The sequence below is a fragment of the Podarcis bocagei genome (assembly GCF_964188305.1).
Source record: "Podarcis bocagei genome assembly, chromosome: 5".
In the NCBI taxonomy this organism is placed as follows: domain Eukaryota; kingdom Metazoa; phylum Chordata; class Lepidosauria; order Squamata; family Lacertidae; genus Podarcis; species Podarcis bocagei.
In genome coordinates, this window is record NC_138129.1 from 82,857,701 (window position 1) to 82,877,495 (window position 19,795).

Here is a 19,795-nt window from a genome sequence, read left to right on the forward strand (position 1 = left end):
AACATCACTCTCACCATTCATTCACAAAACAACTACAACCTTCCACCACCTCATACCACCTCAATCTCTCTATCAATCAACCAATCACACACCCAAACCACACATACTCAGTGAATTTTCTATATGGGTAACCACAGTCAATTACACATCAGGTATATGATTACATCACCGAGGACAAATGAAGCCAATCCAGAGTGAGGGCAATAATAAATAATAATAATAATAACTTTTTATTTATACCCCACCCATCTGGCCGGGCCTCCCCAGCCACTCTGGGTGGCTTCCAACAGGATATTAAAAACACAATAAAAGATCAAACATTAAAAACTTTCCTAAACAGGGCTGCCTTCAGATGTCTTCTAAAAGTCAGGTACTTGTTTATTTCCTTGACATCTGGTGGGAGGGCATTCCAACCAAAAAGGCCCTCTGCCTGGTTCCCTGTAACCTCGCTCCTTGTAGTGCAGGAACCACCAGAAGGCCCTCGGAGCTGGACCTCAGAGTCTGGGCTGAACGATGCGGGAGGGGGGAGCGCTCCTTCAGGTATACTGGGCCGAGGCTTCCTACATACATCTTCCTGATAAAAAGTTCCAAGAGCAACACTTTTCTCAATTTGGCTTTGTTTTGCAGGAGAGATCAATGGAGCTTTATGGCAATTTTGTAATATGTGACAGAACTACTAACAGGCATAGGTGAATGCAAACAGATTAAGCATTCCTACAAGAGGCAAATCTACCGCTCTGTATCAGTTTTCCAAAGAGATTCTGTTGCTAAATGGTGCTTTCCAGCTTTCATTTCCTTGTTCTTGCTCTCTCGGCACCTGTCTCAAAACTGCTGCTTCTTTTTCACAGCCCTAAAACCTGCTCCTTTTCTCCATTCCAAAACACTTCTGATGTTTCCTCCGCTTGCCCTTTCCTTCCAGCTGGAGGGAAAGACTGAGTAATCTCCCTTGAGTTCTGGTGGGTTTCACATTCCAAGCCATCCTCCAACAATTAAGTTACCATAAAGAGACACTGCTTGGACATCCTGGGTCATTACCAAGCAAATTTCCCTGGCAAAAGGCTGGCATGGCTTGGCCAACATTTGTAACAATACTTTGGAGCAATCAAAATAATCGTCGGGGGGGGGGGTTGGAAGCCTTTTATGCAGCTCAAAATGTTCCCTTCAGGTTCGTGACACTTCAGATTAATCCAGCACAACCTGAATTATGTCCGTATGCCAACTCATAAGGAAAGAAAACAGTTAAGCAAATGAAAAGTGACTCTCTGGTACAGAATCCCAAATAAAGACTTTGCCTTGGCAGCATTTTGAGAAGCGGGGGCCGGGGGGAATCTTTCCTTCATGATCAACAAGCCAACACAACCGATCACAAATCCTCCAGGACAGGAGGCAGCTATGACTAACGTTGTGCAAAAGTCCACAGAGTCCAAGCATTTGTGAAATGCTTCAAATAATATTCGCTTCTAAACATATGGGTTTCCTGTTCAACAAAGTATGAGTGTTGTAAGTATCATTAGCGTAGAAATAAATATTTGAAAGATGTCACTGCTGCTTTTGTTATTTATGTGAGCAGGATCTCTGAAGGGAAGTAGCAGGATAGCCTAGACCCTACGCTTGATGTCATATCCCTGTTGGCCCTGGCCCCTCTCAGTGCCTTTGTTTGTACAACATGCTAAGCCAAACCTTGGCTTAATGAAGCCACATGACTCTGCACGCTCACTGAGATGAGCTCACAGCAATTTTGCTCTCGTCTGGTCCTTTTTTGCTTCTATGCCACACTATAGTAATCCAAGGTTTGGCTTGGTGTGCCATGCAAGCCAGCATGTCCAAGCAGAGACAACTGTGAAAAGGATAAAGTGGTCTCTAGTATGCTAAAATTTATTCCATAATAAATATGTCATTCTTTAAGGTGTCACAAGATACTGAAATAGCTAAAATAAAAATTAACTGCAGAGAGAAGAAAGATGCATATCTTAATAAGGCAAAATAAAAAAATTCCTTCCAGTAGCACCTTAAAGACCAACTAAGTTAGTTCTTGGTAAGAGCTTTCGTGTGCATGCACACTTCTTCAGATACAATAAGGCAAGGGAGTCATATGCAGCCAGATAATCATTTTACAAATCTCTGTAGGCTGCCAATAATTTTCCCCCACTTATTCAACATTTGCTTTTGCACAAACACAGTGCCTTCTCAAAAGACAACCAACAGCTCGTATCAAACCCTGCATTTTTCACCAAGGAGTAAAATGTGGCCACACACAGAGAGAATTCTTACAAATAGTTGCAAAGTGCATTGGTTGTGTCATTAAACTCAAATCATTAGGTACAAATAAGCTACAAAAAAATTAATTTCCAGCTGCTTCTTTTAAAACACACACACATCTCAATATGGAATGGAAAGAGGACAATTCAAGTTGCTCCTGCCATCTGCTACTAGGATTTATGGGTGAGCTGGGAATGGCACTTCACAGAATCATATAATGCTACTGCTATTTACCACAAGTGAGTTCCCCCATTACAAAAAAGCTGCTAACAGCTTTCCTTGAAACAGACAGAAGAAAGAAAAGCAAATTGTCCATTTTATGCAGGGCAGGAAAATATGGATATGTTTTGCATGGATGTGCTACTTTCCAACACCTCTATTTACCAGATTCAGACCCCATATCCCAATCCTTGTCTTTGATTAATCATTGCCCCCCATTTTTTCCTTAATCATGAGGTTTGGGGAAAATGCCTCCTTTAACATTTAGTCAATACTTCACAGATACATTAGGACGCACTGCTTTCCTTCCATTCTCCAACAGCATGTGCCTAGCCAGAGAGAAAATATTACTGAATGCACTGGAGTTGCAGATATCAGTCCCAGGCAAGGGAGGTTTCGAAAAGAATTTTAAACACTGTTTCTAAAGCAAGTCTAAGGTGTCACAGAAATAAACAAACCAGATTGAGAATGGCTGCCTTAAACCCCAAATGGGAGCACTTTTTTATGAGAAGGGACACACTGCAAAAATAAAAATAAAAAGTTGCAGGTTTCATTTGTTCTGTAACAAGCACAGCCAGCTGCACTGTGAGTTTAAATTAAGGGAGAAAAATCAACTACAATTTGTTTACCAACACATCAGAAAGCAGTGCAAGGCAGACTACAGCACAGTAAATGAACACAGCATTTGGCAAGTGAAGAGACACTTTCTGGTGACTGTCCAGAAAACAAATCACATTTGTACCAAATTATCTCATTGGCAACAGCAATACAACTCCTCCACCTTTCTGTTGCCGTAACTGGGGAAATAGGGTAGCATGTAATGTTTTTCCTGCTAATTTTTAAAGTCAATTAGAGAGTTCAGGCTCCCCCCCCCCTAAAAATGAGATCTATCTAGAACACAGTTCTGTATTGTGCAAATGACAAATATGCAAAGTGTGGTGGTGTTCCAGGCTGTGATGCTTATAAAGGTGTGACAAATTTAGCAGTGGCTGCCTGTAAAATTAGATCAGCAGTCGCTGTTAATCTAACAACATGAATCTAATCTTGTGTATTGAAAATGTTATTATTCAAGGTTCAGTTGGTATTACATTCTTATCCTATGGCCTTTGTTCAAAGCAAACATGTAATTACTAAGAAGCTTCTTTGAAAGATGATAAATAGGCTGCAGGTGACAATAGACAAGTTTAAAAAGATGGATTCAGCTAAAAATGCTGCACCAGTGGCTACTGTATCCACAATGAACGTAACACCAACCTACAAACAAACACTTGTTGTTGGCATCCGTCTGTCTCAAGGGACAATGGAGTACGCCCCCAGGGGCAAAGTCAAACTGCTGGAGAATCACAGTGCCTGCTCTGCCCGCAGAGACAGTTAACTGCTTTGCAGACATAACTACTGCCTCCCGCGTTGTTTTTGCTGCCTTAGCAGCACTGAAGTGACCTGTCCGGGGCACAAGCCTGTATGGAGGCCCTGGGCAGCCTCAATGACAAGACCACCCCCCATCACAGACTCACTGATGTGATCCAAAGCAGAGCAGAGCAGAAGGAGGCATACAAGAGGCCACCCAACCGCCTTAGGGACACAGCTCTGGATTTGTATAGGGTTTACTCCTTAGCCTTTTCTTCTCCCAAAGATGTCCCGCAAGGCAGCAGGTATGGCTTTTTCCTTGGGATTTACTCCTGGAGCCTTTCTCACTTATGAGTATAGCCACAAAAGAGAGGAGATTGAGGGTCAGAGTTTTCCTTCTCCTAGATGGGCAACCTTTCCAGGTGAATGAGCCCCATCTGCCCCTCATTTTCCTCTGCAGCGCATGCAATAACCATCTTCTTGACTGTTGAACCTACTACTGATTTCGTCCGCTAAATCTGCTGGAGGCTGCCTTTGCATGCAGGGGAAGTCCCTAACTCAATGAGGATTTGAGACCCACCGGCTACCCTCACCTGGTTTAGCCAGCAAGACAAAGTCATTTCTCAAGGTGTGGCCGCTGCTGCATGCTGACGGCTTCTATGAGTCACAGATGAGAGCTGAGTGCAGGATGGCAACCAAATTGGGCAAACCACCCCAGAAATGTCCCCTACCAGAGGTACCACCCCTACACATGCCCAAATCATTATTATTGCTTCACAGTGGGCACTTGGTACAGTCTTTAGAAAGTTTTGGTCATCTTTGAACAAGTGATGTTATGGATATATGGATTCCTTCTTTTGAAGGAGCACTGGAAGCTCAAGAGAACTGGGGTGTTTCAAGGTGAGGTACTTGCCCTCATTCAGTTTCATGCTAATGAAGGGAGATGTCAAGTTGGGGCAGCTGTATTGTTTTGCCCATAGGTAATGATACAAAAAACATAAAGGCATGCCAAACATCAGTATTTTTTTTTCTTGCTTCAGTGTAAGCATGTATAAATTCACCCTTAATTTTCCTTATCAACATGCCCCCATGTGGAGCAATCAAACCACAACCAAGGGAAATGTAAAGATGGGGAAATTTTAATTTACTAATTTCCTGCAATTGCACAATCACCATGTGATCCATACATGGTGACATTTTTCCAGTAAAAAACTAACACGTATTTTCATCCAGAATATCCAACAGCATAAGCTGCTAATTGAATTATGCATTGATTTTAAATATACATAGAATTGGATGAGAGTAAAATTGTAAATACCTTTCCAAAATCACGGACATCAAACAGGTCAAATGCTTCAAAAAGTTCACTTTTCTTCATCCCAAATGTCTCACAGCAGGCCAAAAGGAATGTTCTTATATTCTTCAAACAGAGAAACTAAAGAAATAAAAAGAGAACACTCTTAAGTTTGTCACCAAATAATCTACAAGTACAATACAATTACAGTTTATCAGTGGGTATACAGCCTTCATAAGGGGCTTGTACAAGGATAGTAGAATAATTGGTTGTTGTTTTTGCAGTCACATGGCATCTCAATTTTGTCAAACAAATAAATGAAGAAAACTGAGGTTCTCCCCAATCCATTGTGTTATATGAAAAACTGCCTTTGAAATTCCCTCAATTTCAAGAGCAGTTTCTCATGAGAGGGCGGGCTGCTGTTTCAAGAGAGAGGAGGAAAGTCACAAAAACTCATTGGCTTCATAAAACTAGTTTCATAGCTTTGTGGATTCTAGATATTCTTTTGAATTGAAGAACTACTGTTTAGTTCCTTTAGTCCCAATTTGAACAGCCACCAACAGAAAGTATGTATAATGAAAAGTGCAGTACAGAGATGGCACAAGGCAATCTGATGCCTGAAACAGAATATTGAAGTAACTCATCCTTGGTAGTAGAAATGTAATAAAACTAGCCTGACTATTTTATTTGCTGCCCTCAGGCAATAAATTAAAATTTGCCACCTGAGGCTGGCCCTCTCGCCTTAAACTGTGTTGACATTCTTGGCACAATGATCAGGATGCCGTTAACCTATTTAAGGTGATTTTAAGGAACAACATTTTTTAAACTCTAGAAGTCTTAAAGCTGTAAGCAAGCCAAATGCTTCTGGCATTTTACAAGGCGTTGCCGCAGTAGAATTAATTATACAACATATGAAAACAAGCACTTTGTGATTGCGTACAGACACAGACACACCAAAACAGTTAATTAGAACCCTAGTTAAACAGATTCTGTAAATACATGCACTGTACTTACAGTTTAAAAACCACCACAAATGCATATTGCATAAGCAGAATGTACTGTAATAACACCCCTGGGAATTATGCAATTATGAGTTTACAGTAAGTTATGTAGAAGTAATAAACTAGTACACAACGGTTAATGTGGAAAATATGCATTTTCACCTTCAGAAGTGAATCAAAGACACCTGGCTTGCTTTGAGCAAAGCTACTGCTCCAAATAATGGATATTTCCAATAGCTACAGAAATTATGAAGAATTGGCAAAGCACCTTTCAGCTGTGTTTCCTGCCTCCTACACTGTAACAGTACATCTGGGTCAGACCTTCTCAGTTTCCTTACCCCCAGCTCTTTTTTGGAAGTGAGCGCATGAGGCATTGATTCAGGAAGGACGTGACATAGGAAAAATTGTCCCATTACTCCTGTGGCTGACCAACATCACTCCCCACACAAGGAATACTTAGAAGTCCTGCCAACAGCCCAAGTGAAGGGAAGAAACTATCTGTTGGGATTACCCATAAACACAAAAATGCAATCGAACAAAATAGGCAATGAAGAAACCCATTAATATTCTTTATGCTTCCCAAATTCACTTTTAAAACAATAATACAACTCTCCACACCCCCACAATTATACAACTCTCTTCTAAAGCACAAATGTTTTACTCTGAGCTACCGATATTTCAACATCCTGCTTTGAAGGAAGCCCAGTCCACATCAACCCATGAGGAACACCTGCAATTTGCAGCAATTCTGAGAAATTCTGTATGGTTTTTATATTGTTGTAAACTGCAGTGTTTATACTGTACAGGGTGAGTCCTTTAAAAGAGGCCCCATGGATACAGAGTACACATGTTCCACGGGGCCTCTTTTAAAAGACTCACCCTGTATTTCTTGATACATACATACATACATACATACATACATACTCTAAGGATCATATAACTTCTTATGGAACAGCTTTCCCAAATGAGTTTCCCCCTTTTGTTCTCCAGTTCCCATCAGCCCCAGCCAGCATGGTCAGTGGTCAAGGATGATAGGAGCTATAATCCAAAACATCTGGAAGGAAACTGGATGGGGAAGGCTGTTGTAGGACATGCACTCATTTTACAGTTTTGGAGGAGATGACTGGTACAGGCAGGCAAGAGGTCCTTTTTTTTTTTAAGGGAAAAGCTCATCTGTCATTATGGAGCTTCCCTAAAGCATTATATGTGGCAACGGAGAGCCCTTTCTTAGAATATTTCCCATGCAATTTAAGTGATGAGGTAAACCAACTGTAAAGAAGAGAGAATCTCAGTGGCTTAAGTCTTTCCTCTGCCGGGCTGTCTTTAGCAGATGAAGCACTGAGGTGCAAATATCCGCCCAGCACCCCCAAATTACCACAGATAGTGTTGGGGTGGCCGTAGCTGCGCACTGCCAGCCATCCGGGGGGCACAACTCTCCCCCATGCCGCTGCGGGACAGCGATGCCTGCAGAGGCTTGGGAGCGAAGTTGCGCCCCTCCCAAGCCTCCTTGGGAGGAGAGCGATCCTCCCAGAGGCTTGGGAGGAAGCTTAACACCCGCCAGCCTTATGGTTGGCAGGGCGCAGCTGATGGGCGTGCAGGGAAAGGGGAGGCTGCCGGCAAAGCCGCGCAGCTCCCCCATTTGCTGGGGCACCCCTGAGAGGCCAGCGCCCTGGTGCGACACACCACTAAGCTCTATGGGAAAGACGGCTCTGTTCCTCTGTACACCCTTAAAAGCTGTCATATATTCTTGCTGTGACATGCTAGGGGTGATATTCAACTAAGTTTCAGTAAGGGTAGACCTACTGAAATCAATGACCTTGATGTAGTCATGCTGAGTAATATCAGTGGGTATTACTCTGAGTAAAACTTGACTGAATACCACCCTTAGGCTTGCAAATTAGTTACTCAGCAGTAGGGATGGGTGAATCTTATCCATTTTGGTTTCTCATTTTTTCCATTCTTAAGTTCAGTTATCCACACTTCCACATCAGTTTACGATCCTTTTTTTTTTAAGTCCTCATGAAAATTCATCAGCATGACAGTGCAAATTTCTCCTAAGATACACATTTTGTATGCAGTTTCCCCTAATATACACATTTTTGCAAGTGCAAACCGTAATATTTTGGCATTTTTCGCATGTTATGTTCACTAACATGTTCTTATTATGTGCTCTCTACCCTAGTATATGTATTTCCATGCACATTACTTGTGCCAAAGGGAGCTGCATTGCAAAATTCGGAGAAGGGTGAATTTCTAAGGATGGTTGTGCTTCCCCATGTGTATTGTTTTAGAAAGTGTGGAATAGGTAGGTTCACTTTTAAATGCACCCAACCCTACTAGGCTGTAGCCATGAAGAAGAAGAAGGAGGAGGAGGAGGAGGAGGAGGAGGAGGAGGAAGAAGAAAGAAAATCAGGCAAGGACGTTCTAGTAAACTGGAAGAGTTCTGGCTCTTCTCTGTTGTTGTTTCCATCTCCTCTCCCTACAGCCTCCTTTCAGCCCATGAATATTATGGAAATAGCTATGTGGTGATGGGGAGGAGCAAAGGGATGACAATAAGCAAAAATTATGGGCTTGTAACTTTTGTGGGCATATTTGCGTACAGTTTCCACAATATCTTATGGCGGAATTCCTTTTAACTGCACATGATGCTAATTTTATGTTTAAGTTTGTATGGTAAATTAAATGGGAAATTACAGGGTATAATGTTGAATTTAACTGTTCTCTGCAACATCCAACATTCAGGAGACACTGTGAAATGACATTGCACGTCTCCTAAGACTGCCTTCGGGAGCATGAAACCAGCCATTTGTCACCATTCATCAATCTTTCTTCCATCGGAAAGAGGGACACATCTTTAGTTACCATGCACAAAAGTAATTCCTTTAAAGTAACAAGCCTCTTGACAATAGGATGAAATCACCCTGTTGCCTAAAAGCACACTTAGCGTATTTGGTTTCAGTTTTTAATGGCTCAATAGTCAACCATTTTATCTTTCAAACAGATTAAAAGGTGTCTCTCTTAACAGTTAACCTCGCCTGATTAACAGACCAGATGTGCTATTAATACTGCACTTTTAAATAAAGATAACTTTGCACCCTTTGTATTTTTTATCATTTGTTGAGGACTAAATAGAAGAACAAATTGATAAGCCACCTCCTGACATATCCACTGGACAAATGAACCTGTATGCAGAATTCTCTCACTTTCAAACAAAGCCCTGCACTTGGGGGGGGGGGTAATAAATCAGCCAACACAGGCCTTTCTGTTTATCATAGAATCATAGAGTTGGAAGAGATCCCAAGGGTCATCTAGCCCAACCCTCTGCAGTGCAGAAATCTCAGCTAAAGCATCCAAGACAGATGGCCACCCTACCTCTCCTTAAAAACCTCCAAGGAAGGAGAGTCCACAACCTCCTGAGAGAGACTGTTCCACTGTCAAACAGCTCTTAGTGTCAGAAAGTTTTTCCATATGTTTAGTCAGAATCTCATTTCTTATAGCTTGAAGCTATTGATTCATCTTGGTTGCCTCCTCCGCACACATTCCAGCTTGTCAACATCCTTCTTAAACTGTAGTGCCCAGAATTGGGCACAGTACTCCAGGTATGGTCTGACCTAGGCAGAACATCAGGGTGAGACACCATGTACCAAGCAGCATATTTTGCAGAACTATCAAAGCACTAGTGGTCATTTATTTAGTTTATCATTATAGTTTTAATTTAAAGCTATTTTATTTCCTAGTCTAGGAAATATGCTGAGTAACCTGGGTAAAATGCATGATCCAACATACTTAAGCACGTGCAGAAGGTAAACACAAGTGCAGCTGTGAAAGCAGTGGGGCTTGAAAAAAGTGCTTCAATGTGTTGAATTACGTCATAACCCTCCCCCCCCCCAGGTGTGTCTGGAATCTTCACCTTACAGCTTTTGGCAAATGCTGAAGACAGTACGCCTTTGATACTTGAGATGGAGATGTGTGTTTTTAGGAACCACTCTACTCCCGTTACTGAAATTGGTTTTAGCTGTTTTTTAATTCTGGGTTTTAAATTGTCAGAACCCTGGGACTTGCTGATGAAGGCTGGGTAATAATTTTTATTAACATTATTATTTACGAAAGCAGTTTGGGAAAGCAAGAATCAAAAGGATCTCTAGATGCATGTATACTTTTATAGTAGAAGTTATAATGCCTTCTTCAGGATTCTTTTAACAATGTTTTGTTTCATCGCCTTAACAAAAAAGAAGAAATGTTAACCTTTGTGATATTATGACTATGATTATTCTTATGAATAATTGCCTTCCTTCACCCAAAGGTCTTGGGGCAGGTTACAACATTAAAACATAATATTTGAAAAGAGGTGGGACCTAAAAATATGCATCTCTGCTGTCAAAAGCCAGAGTAACAATATGACTTCTTGGCAGCTGGTATCACCCTCTATGCCAGGCATAGGCAAACTCGGCCCTCCATATGTTTTGGGACCACAACTCCCATCATCCCTGACCACTGGTCCTGTTAGCTAGGGATGATGGGAGTTGTAGTCCCAAAACACCTGGAGGGCCGAGTTTGCCTATGCCTGCTCTATGCCCCAAGGCAAGTTTCACACAGATACTGTTTTGCATTGCAGTGGATGATAAAGGGAACATAGTGCTGCTCTGCCAAGCATGCCAACTGTATTGGCCTGGATGGGCTCTGGTTGCCCAGGCATCAAGAGCAGCTATGGGGCCTCAGGATTGAATAGGTCCTTTCAGGTCTCACAATCTAGCCTCTGGTGTTCTCCCCAGGCTAGTCCTCTCACCAGGCTTGTTCCACAACCTCCGTGAGTACCCTACCCTGAATGCTTGCTTACTTACTTGGACAGATGGAGAGGCAGGGGTTGAAGGTGTAGAAAGCTCTGGCTGTTGAATGCCTAGAAAGGGAAGAGCTACACTGTTTCCACACCTATTTTTGGCCTCTGGCCGCCGCCAACAAAATGTGGCCCCTGGAAAGCAGCCCGCAAAATGGAATTAACCCCCTGCCCCTTGATTTTACCCACATTTTTAGACAAGTCAACTTGAAGAAACACTCCACATTTACCAAGAACCTACTCAACATAATATAAAACTGATCCACAGCAACTAGTCGGGGAGAGAGATGATTTTTATGAGGTCCAAAAATTTATTTGTTAACAGGCACCTAGTTTCTACTTAAGCTCTGAGCTCCATAGCTCTTACTGCATAATCCCCAGTATCGAACCATATGTGCATCAAGGAATGCATGACATTCTCCAGGAATGAAAAATAAATAAATGGCACTGTAGCGTAGGTAGACAGGTTACTGACCTAAAAGCGAAGAGATTCACGTTCAAATATCCCCACCCCACAGGAAGTTCACTGGCTGGCTTTGAACCAGCCATTCTCAGACAAATCTACTTTTGTCAGATGTTGTGAGTATAAAACTGGAAGAATTCCATGTAGGTCATCCCATGTTCCTTAAACAAAGCACAAAGTAAACTAACAACAAAATCCTCAGCATGTTTACTCAGAAGGAAGTACATCTTAATTCTATGGGAATTTAGTGTGACTCACTTTCTAACAAATGTGCTTAGGATCGTAGCCTACATTCTATTTTTTTTTAATCATATTTTTTATTTGCTTTTTTCCAGATTCCAGATTCAAATACATCATCAATACCACAACAAAAGCATTTTTACAGAAAGAGAAAAAAAGAGTTAGAAAAGAAAATATTCATCTTTCCAAAACATTTTTTCATGATCTACTGGACTTCCCCACATCTTCCGCACCCTGCATTCTTTACAATAAAAATAACAGCAAATTATAACCTTGTTTCATGCGTTTTTTGTACTTTCATCTAATTAAATTAGGAGCGTAGCCTACATTCTAAAGTTTTTCTCCCCAGACACCAATCTTACATTTAAATGTCATAGAAAACACAGTTTAAACAATATTAAAGATCTGCAAGTTAAAACAGCAGCCTAGTCCTCCAGTATAGCTGAGAGCTTTTCAGGAGATTTCCCCAAGACACAGAGGTCCAATTCACACATAACATTAAACCATAGTTTAGGGTTACATGCATGAGCCCTGAAGTGAAGCATCTGACTGAGGAGTTAACCTCCCCTTTTCCCAGCCAAGAGGAGGATTCAGTATCGCTTTCTTTGGTTCTTAGCCTGTTATTACAGGAATAATGCCTAAAAACCTTGAGAAGAATGACTAAAAACATCTCACCTATTGTCATTGTGTGGATAATGCCATTATATGGCACCATACTTAGTTGCATCTGGGAATTTCCTGTGCCTGTCCTATTCTTGTTGGACTGAAAGTTCTTCTCTAGTTTCCTGGATAGGGTGCCTATAGGCATTCCATGACAGTCAAAAACCAACTTTATAAAGCAGGTGTGGGGGTTCTATGGCTCAGTGTTGCTAGACTCCAACTCCCATGCTGGCCACCAACATTTGGAAGACTTCAGGTTCCCCACTGCTGTTCTAATGTAATTGAGAATATATTGGTACATTAACAGAAGAGATGGAAGAAGACTGGGAAGGGGGACAGGAAAAAGGGCAGTTTCAAAATAACTTCTATCACTCATCAGAGAAACAACCCCCAAAGGGCCACATATTTGTGAAGATGATTCTAACATATCCCTCTTTTTGTAGACAATCAGTTCTTCAGATGCCAACTCAACATGCTTACAGGTCTGAATTTAAAAGGTGATGTACTTTACTTGGCGCAAGTTGCCATGTACAGCAGACATAGATAACTAAATCACAGACCAAGCAGGGCTCTACTGCTGTCTAACAAATCCTTTCCTTCTCCATCCATGCTATGTTGGCGGACCACCCCTGTTTTCTGAGATATTCTGTGTGAAGTCAGATAATTAACTGCACAGAAAGGCCTGCTCTCCGCAGAAACAGGAGTGCAGCAATGTGAATGGATCTGGAAAAATGAGGTTACTGAATATTAGGCATGCTATATATGTGAACTGGCCTGAGATTTGCTTGTATAGGGCAGTATACAAATTAAACAAACAAACAAACAAACAAACAATGCAGGTTACCCAGCAGAAAAATGTACCATGCCTAGCATAGAGGAAGAAGAGGAAGGCTAAACTAAACCCCAAATCACTCCATACTTCGCTCTGCACTGAGAAATCACAAGATTGCAGCCTTGCTATTTAACAGTAACAGGAGGAACGATAAACGTTTTGCATTGCAAAATAAATTGTTAATGCTCATAACATGATTCCTTTGCAGGAATCTAGCATCAACTTTCCTAATCACAATGTCTGATCATGGGTCACAGAAGAGGACACATGTTTGATGTTTATTCAGTATGGCACAGCCCAATGTGCATTGACACAGGAAATGTATAGAGACCTAGTGCAGCAAGTACGCACATAAAACAGCTATTAGATATTAAACAGGCAGGAGTTTTCAGCTGCCTGCAATAAAAAGAATGCCTCTGAATCACATTTCCAGTGAAACACTGTGCAAGACGATGGAACATTAAGAAAAGGCATGGAGCAGTACTGCTGCCCTTTTTCACATCAAAACTTTGAAAGCCAAAATACCAGAAACACTGAACAGGCGGACTGTCGCCATCTTTGTGAGGACAAACCCATGAAGGGAGATGAAGCACTAACACAACATATATTGCTAGATTACCTATCAAAAAATCGATGGATATTGAGTTCAAAGAGGAAACTATTGTTCACAGTTTTGAGAAATCATACTTCAGGATGCATTTGAGTTACAATTATGCATACATAACATATATTGCTAGATTACCTATCAAAAAATTGATGGATATTGAGTTCAAAAAGGAAACTATTGTTCAGAGTTTTGAGAAATCATACTTCAGGATGCATTTGAGTTATGCACACATACAGTACTACTTAAGTAGTACTGATTTCAGTGGGACTTTTAAGAAAACTGTGGGTTGTATCCAATGAAGTCACTGTGTTAGCAGAGCACCTTCTGCCCATGTAACAGAACTTCCCCTTCCTCTCCTACCACTGCATGCCCCATGCCCTACCCCTCTGAAGGTTCTTCCAACTCTGCGGAGTAGATTTGGGGGAAGAACAGGAAGAAGTAGTTCTGTTGCATGAGCTGAAAGTGTTCTACATGCAAAAGGACTTCACTGAATACAGATTTATCTCCGAGAATTTGGACAGCTCTGACAAATGTAATTACACCAGGCTTGCGTCCAAATATCACCTACCACCTGGCTTCAATAAGCCACCCATTTTCACTGGGTGACTGAAGGCAAAGCTAAGCATGATGTTAGCTGTGTGCATGCAATTAAGATCAGCATAATGGGGCCTATTGGTAGTTTTACCACTCTCGGAGGTTCAGGTTGTGGTGACCTGGGATAGGGCATTATAGAATTCCCTCCACACAGAGGGGCATCTGGCACCTTCAATATACATCTTTTGGAGAATGCTGAAGACATACCTCTTTACTCTGACTTTTGACACTTGAGATGTGTGTTTTCAAGACCCACCCTATTTCTATGGTTGTAATTTGTCTTAACTATTTTTAATACTGACTTTTAAATTGTTGTAACCCATCCTGTGACCTGCTGGCGTAGGGGCAGGTAATACTATTTTAATTAATAATTATAATTTATTATTAATAACAATCTACCCCCTTTGCCATGGGAAGACTTGAAAAGCCAACTGACAGCTGAGGAGTGTAACTTTCTCTCTCCCTGCCACAAAATTGCCTCTCCAAGCTGCTATTTGCATTTCAATGTAAACTGTCATTGATGCCCATCAAGGTTTCCATTGAAATGTGAAAAATGAACAAAAAAAAGAACAATGCATTTCATTCATGCAATTAACATCCCATCTAGCTTGGCCCTCAGACTGCAAGAAATGGGGGGATCATCAAGCTTTCGGAAGGCCACAATAAATGGCTGGTAAGATACATTCAACTGGGTGGGTCACACGTTGTACAAACTTGTGTAACACTCACACATGCCACTCTTAGATATTTGGGGGCTGACATCCCATAGTCACACATGCTTTCTGTCCTGTGATTTTCTGCACCCAACACCCACAGCTTGCCCATTTACGTCTGAGAATGTTTATTACTATTTAGAAAGATATATAGACAGCTTAATCACAAAACCTTCTAAGCAGCACACATAATAAAACTGTAAAAACTTATTTTTTAAAAAAGAAAAAAAAGCTAAAATTATATGTTTGGATAGGCTTGCTGAAATTAAAAGAACCTTTCAGCAGGCATCTAAATCAATATAGTGAGGGTGCCTGCCTAATGACAAAAAGCTGCAGTCATCCCACCTATCAAAGCCTTACCCACTTCCCCATTCACCGAATTCAATGCGCTCACTCAAACAGGCAACAACCGCTATTGCTCCAAACACTGGAATGCAAACAGATACAGTAAAAAGATCTCCAACGGCTAGAGGACTCAACCGCAAGTGGTGGCAAGAGCAGATGCAAGACGCGTTGTTTCCAGTCAGGTGCCCTGATCAGAGGAACATGTGGGCAGAGTTGGTGCAACACAGTAGCTAAAAGTGCAAGCTAGAAAATTCCCAGTTCTCAATCTGTGATGCTCACTAGCCCAATTTCAGCAAAGGAAATGTAAAAACGAAACCAAAAAAAAGCAAAATCTGTGTCTTCATAGAAGCATGCACATGCAGCACTGCAGAAGAAAGGGGATAAACAGAGCTGCTTAAAAAATGTTTTGCTTTCAGAGTTAACAGTTTTCCTCAGAAATCATTCCTGCTCCTTAACAGATTTCAGCAGCCAAAACAGATTAAATTAGTTCTGCTCTGCCAGCACCAGTAATTGTCACTATGTTCAATAAAGATAGCTGAAAGCGTTCTGAGTGAACAAAACACAGATCACTGATGAAGCCTTCATTCACAATGAATGCACCCAATGAATTCTCCATGAACCCCCCCTCCCAAGAGGAGAGAGAGGCAATAAAAGACTGCAAGAAGACTGCATTATTATTTGTGCAATGAGGTACCTTAATTTTTATGCAAGGATAAAGAACTGCAGCCATTCTGGCAGATTGTTGCATCACTTGGAGGAAAACCACACAAGAAATCAAACCAATCTTCACCACATTCTAATATCTTTCACTGTTGAGCAAGCAGCCTGCTTCCTTCTTCTTTCAAAATAATTTGAGACAGATAGCTCTAGTTATAGATACCTTGGTGAATTTTCACTGCCATACCATATGCTTATTCATTAATTCCTTTTGGCCAACACCAGTGGCATAGCGTGGGTTGTCAGCACCCGGGGCAAGGCAAGTAATTTGCGCCCCCTAACCCGTGGATTTGCGCCCCTAACCCGTGGATTTGCGCCCCCTAACCCTAACCCCCAGATGTTGCGCCCGGTGCGGCCGGCCCCCCCTGCACCCCCCACGCTACGCCACTGGCCAACACTAAACTTGAAGACTTTAGAATACTAACACCAGCATACATCCCCTTTTTTCTCACATAGACCACATCAAGTTTCTTGGGCACGTATGGCTGAAACAACATTAATTCAGCATTATTTTAGGAAAAGAAAACCACAAACCCACAATTCTGGGAGAAGGAATGGTGGACACAGAGAAACGGGGTGGAGATGCCTTAAATACTGGGCAGTATTTCAATATCCTCCTCCTATTGGGCACTCCTGTCCAGATCACTTGCTAAGTTTAAACATCATTGGCTTCATCTACTGCTATTCAGAAGTTTGCTTTGGAGACTTCCAGTGATGTACTACACACAACTTCACAGCTTTGCAAAGTTGCTTAAAAAGGTCTTCAGAAGGTCAATAGGTTCAAACTGATGAAGCAGTGCACCTGTGGTGTAATTTTTAAAAATACAAATAAAAACTGAAGCTGTGATCAGCAGCAATAAAAGAAAATAATGTGAAAAGGGGGGCGATGCAAGCAACAAGCAGAGGTAGCAGATATAACAAGAGGTATGCATCACTGGAGGCGTTCAAGTGATTGCACATAAAAGCATTTATGAAACAGCAGTCAACTTATTGATTACAGCTCCCCAAGTGTGTGTGTGTGTGTGTGTGTGTGTGTGTGTGTGTGTGTTTTCAGTTTGGAATGCACCCCAACAGGCACATCGGTAAAATACAACATTTCATGCTATGTCTTCCACTGATTCCAGTTTAAGCTTCCTAATCTCTCACTTTCTTATTCAGCTGAATCGTTAACATTTCTGGATTGCTTATCCAGAAGGGAGTGATACATTTTACAATCTATTACTAAGCAGTGTGGTTGATGTTAAACTTTTTTTTTTCCCAGGATCCAGAGAAAGGTCAAAATATGTCTCCATTTATAGCAATATCAAAAAATATTTGGTAAGAGTCTGGTATATTCAGGCTTTCTCACATATAAGCTTTACCTCGCTTTAATTTCTACATTCTGTTCTATCTGAGGTTCTAGAATGACACTACATTTTAGTAGCCCTTTTCTACTGATGGAGTTTTACCTCCCACAAATTCTTAACAGCACAAACAATTTACAACCCACCCATATTTAGCCTCCTTTATTCCTCCTACAAAACAACTGATCAGTGTTAATATAGCTCATAGGTTTTTATACATGCAAATCACATAAAAACCTTTTTTCACATTAAGCAGTATATAAATTAGTAATTAATCATAAATAACCTCTAATGCATACACATACATGCAGCTAGTCCAGGGCCATTACATTTTGAAGCATCTCTAACAATCAATTTACCTTGAATTGTACCCAAACTACCCTTTTCCAAATCCTGTACCAAAAATCCATTACACTATACCAAAATCCATTACATGTACCTCCTGAAGTTTAAAATGGGTATGTTTGCAAGCACCCACTTATAACCATACAACAATTTAAGAACTTAAATTTTACCACTTTTTTTTAAGCATCAGAATTTCTTATCATAGAATGAAGCCAACAACCAGAGCCCCTCTGTAAATTTTCAGCAGTCGGAAGTTAAAAATCAATTGCCACTGGATACACATGGTATTAAATATCTACATTTTCTATACTTCATGGCATTCTTTGGGGATTGGAGCCTGTCATTATATAGTTCATTGATCTCCGCCTCTGCCCTTGCACCAGCTGCCAATCCTTCTTGCATCAAATGTAGTAACTGAGGAACAGCTGACATGTTTCCTATGTCAGTGAGAAAGGAAGGAAGCAAACAGAATTGCTTCTCCTTTGATTATTTAAGGTTGCACTTGCAACCCCAGCCTGAAAGCACCTAAAAATTTTCCATATCACAGTGTTCAATCTCAGTACTTTTGTGGTTTACTTTATACCTTTGCCCCACCACTAACAGTTTGCACAATTTTTGAAAATGTAAAAGCTAGCTCTTGAGTTTCATGTCAGTATTTCCATTACGATTTATTCCTGACTTAAGAGCTTGCCTCCTTCACTAGCGAAGCAGCATCCTCTACTTTTATCTTATTTGTTGATAAATCAAGTACCCAATGTTCCAACAACAACTGCAAGCAGTTCACAGGATTCAGGTTGAGTCCTTTTTAATGTAGATTAGAACATGGGCTAGTTCTTTAAGATACTTAGTGTTCTTAAGTACAACAAACTTTTTTTTAAAAAACCACAGAACTACTAAGAAATGTTGTGATCTCATCCCTTACATTAGAATCATAGAATCATAGAGTTGGAATAGACCACAAGGGCCATCGAGTCCAACCCCCTGCCAAGCAGGAAACACCATCAGAGCACTCCTGACATATGGTTGTCAAGCCTCTGCTTAAAGACCTCCAAAGTAGGAGACTCCACCACACTCCTTGGCAGCAAATTCCACTGTTGAACAGCTCTTACTGTCAGGAAGTTCTTCCTAATGTTTAGGTGGAATCTTCTTTCTTATAGTTTGGATCCATTGCTCTGTGTCCGCTTCTCTGGAGCAGCAGAAAACAACCTTTCTCCTTCCTCTATGTGACATCCTTTTATATATTTGAACATGGCTATCATATCACCCCTTAACCTCCTCTTCTCCAGGCTAAACATGCCCAGCTCCCTTAGCCGTTCCTCATAAGGCATCGTTTCCAGGCCTTTGACCATTTTGGTTGCCCTCCTCTGGACACGTTCCAGTTTGTCAGTGTCCTTCTTGAACTGTGGTGCCCAGAACTGGACACAGTACTCCAGGTGAGGTCTGACCAGAGCAGAATACAGTGGCACTATTACTTCCCTTGATCTAGATGCTATACTCCTATTGATGCAGCCCAGAATTGCATTGGCATTTTTAGCTGCCGCGTCACACTGTTGGCTCATGTCAAGTTTGTGGTCAACCAAGACTCCTAGATCCTTTTCACATGTACTGCTCTCAAGCCAGGTGTCCCCCATCTTGTATTTGTGCCTCTCATTTTTTTTTGCCCAAGTGCAATACTTTACATTTCTCCCTGTTAAAGTTCATCTTGTTTGTTTTGGCCCAGTTCTCTAATCTGTCAAGGTCGTTTTGAAGTGTGATCCTGTCCTCTGGGGTGTTAGCCACCCCTCCCAGTTTGGTGTCATCTGCAAATTTGATCAGGATGCCCTTGAGTCCATCATCCAAGTCGTTGATGATTAATGTATCAGATATGGCCTATGCCTTCTAGCAATGAGTAGCTAGTGTAGGTCTCTTTGTGGAAAGGTTTTACTCTTGAGGCTATGTCAGGTTTACATAGAATCATAGTGTTATGACCCACAGCTCCAACT

General features: G+C 41.3%; 1 protein-coding gene across 2 annotated transcripts in view; it reads right to left on the reverse strand.

Annotated features, from left to right (window-relative positions):
• VAV3 (vav guanine nucleotide exchange factor 3) overlaps positions 1–19,795 on the reverse strand; it is a 193,820-nt gene that overhangs the window by 142,596 nt on the left and 31,429 nt on the right. For both annotated transcript variants that reach the window (XM_081195080.1, XM_081195081.1), the window contains exon 2: positions 5,144–5,260. In XM_081195080.1, the coding sequence (XP_081051206.1) occupies positions 5,144–5,260 (117 nt within the window). The remainder of the gene's footprint in view (positions 1–5,143; positions 5,261–19,795) is intronic.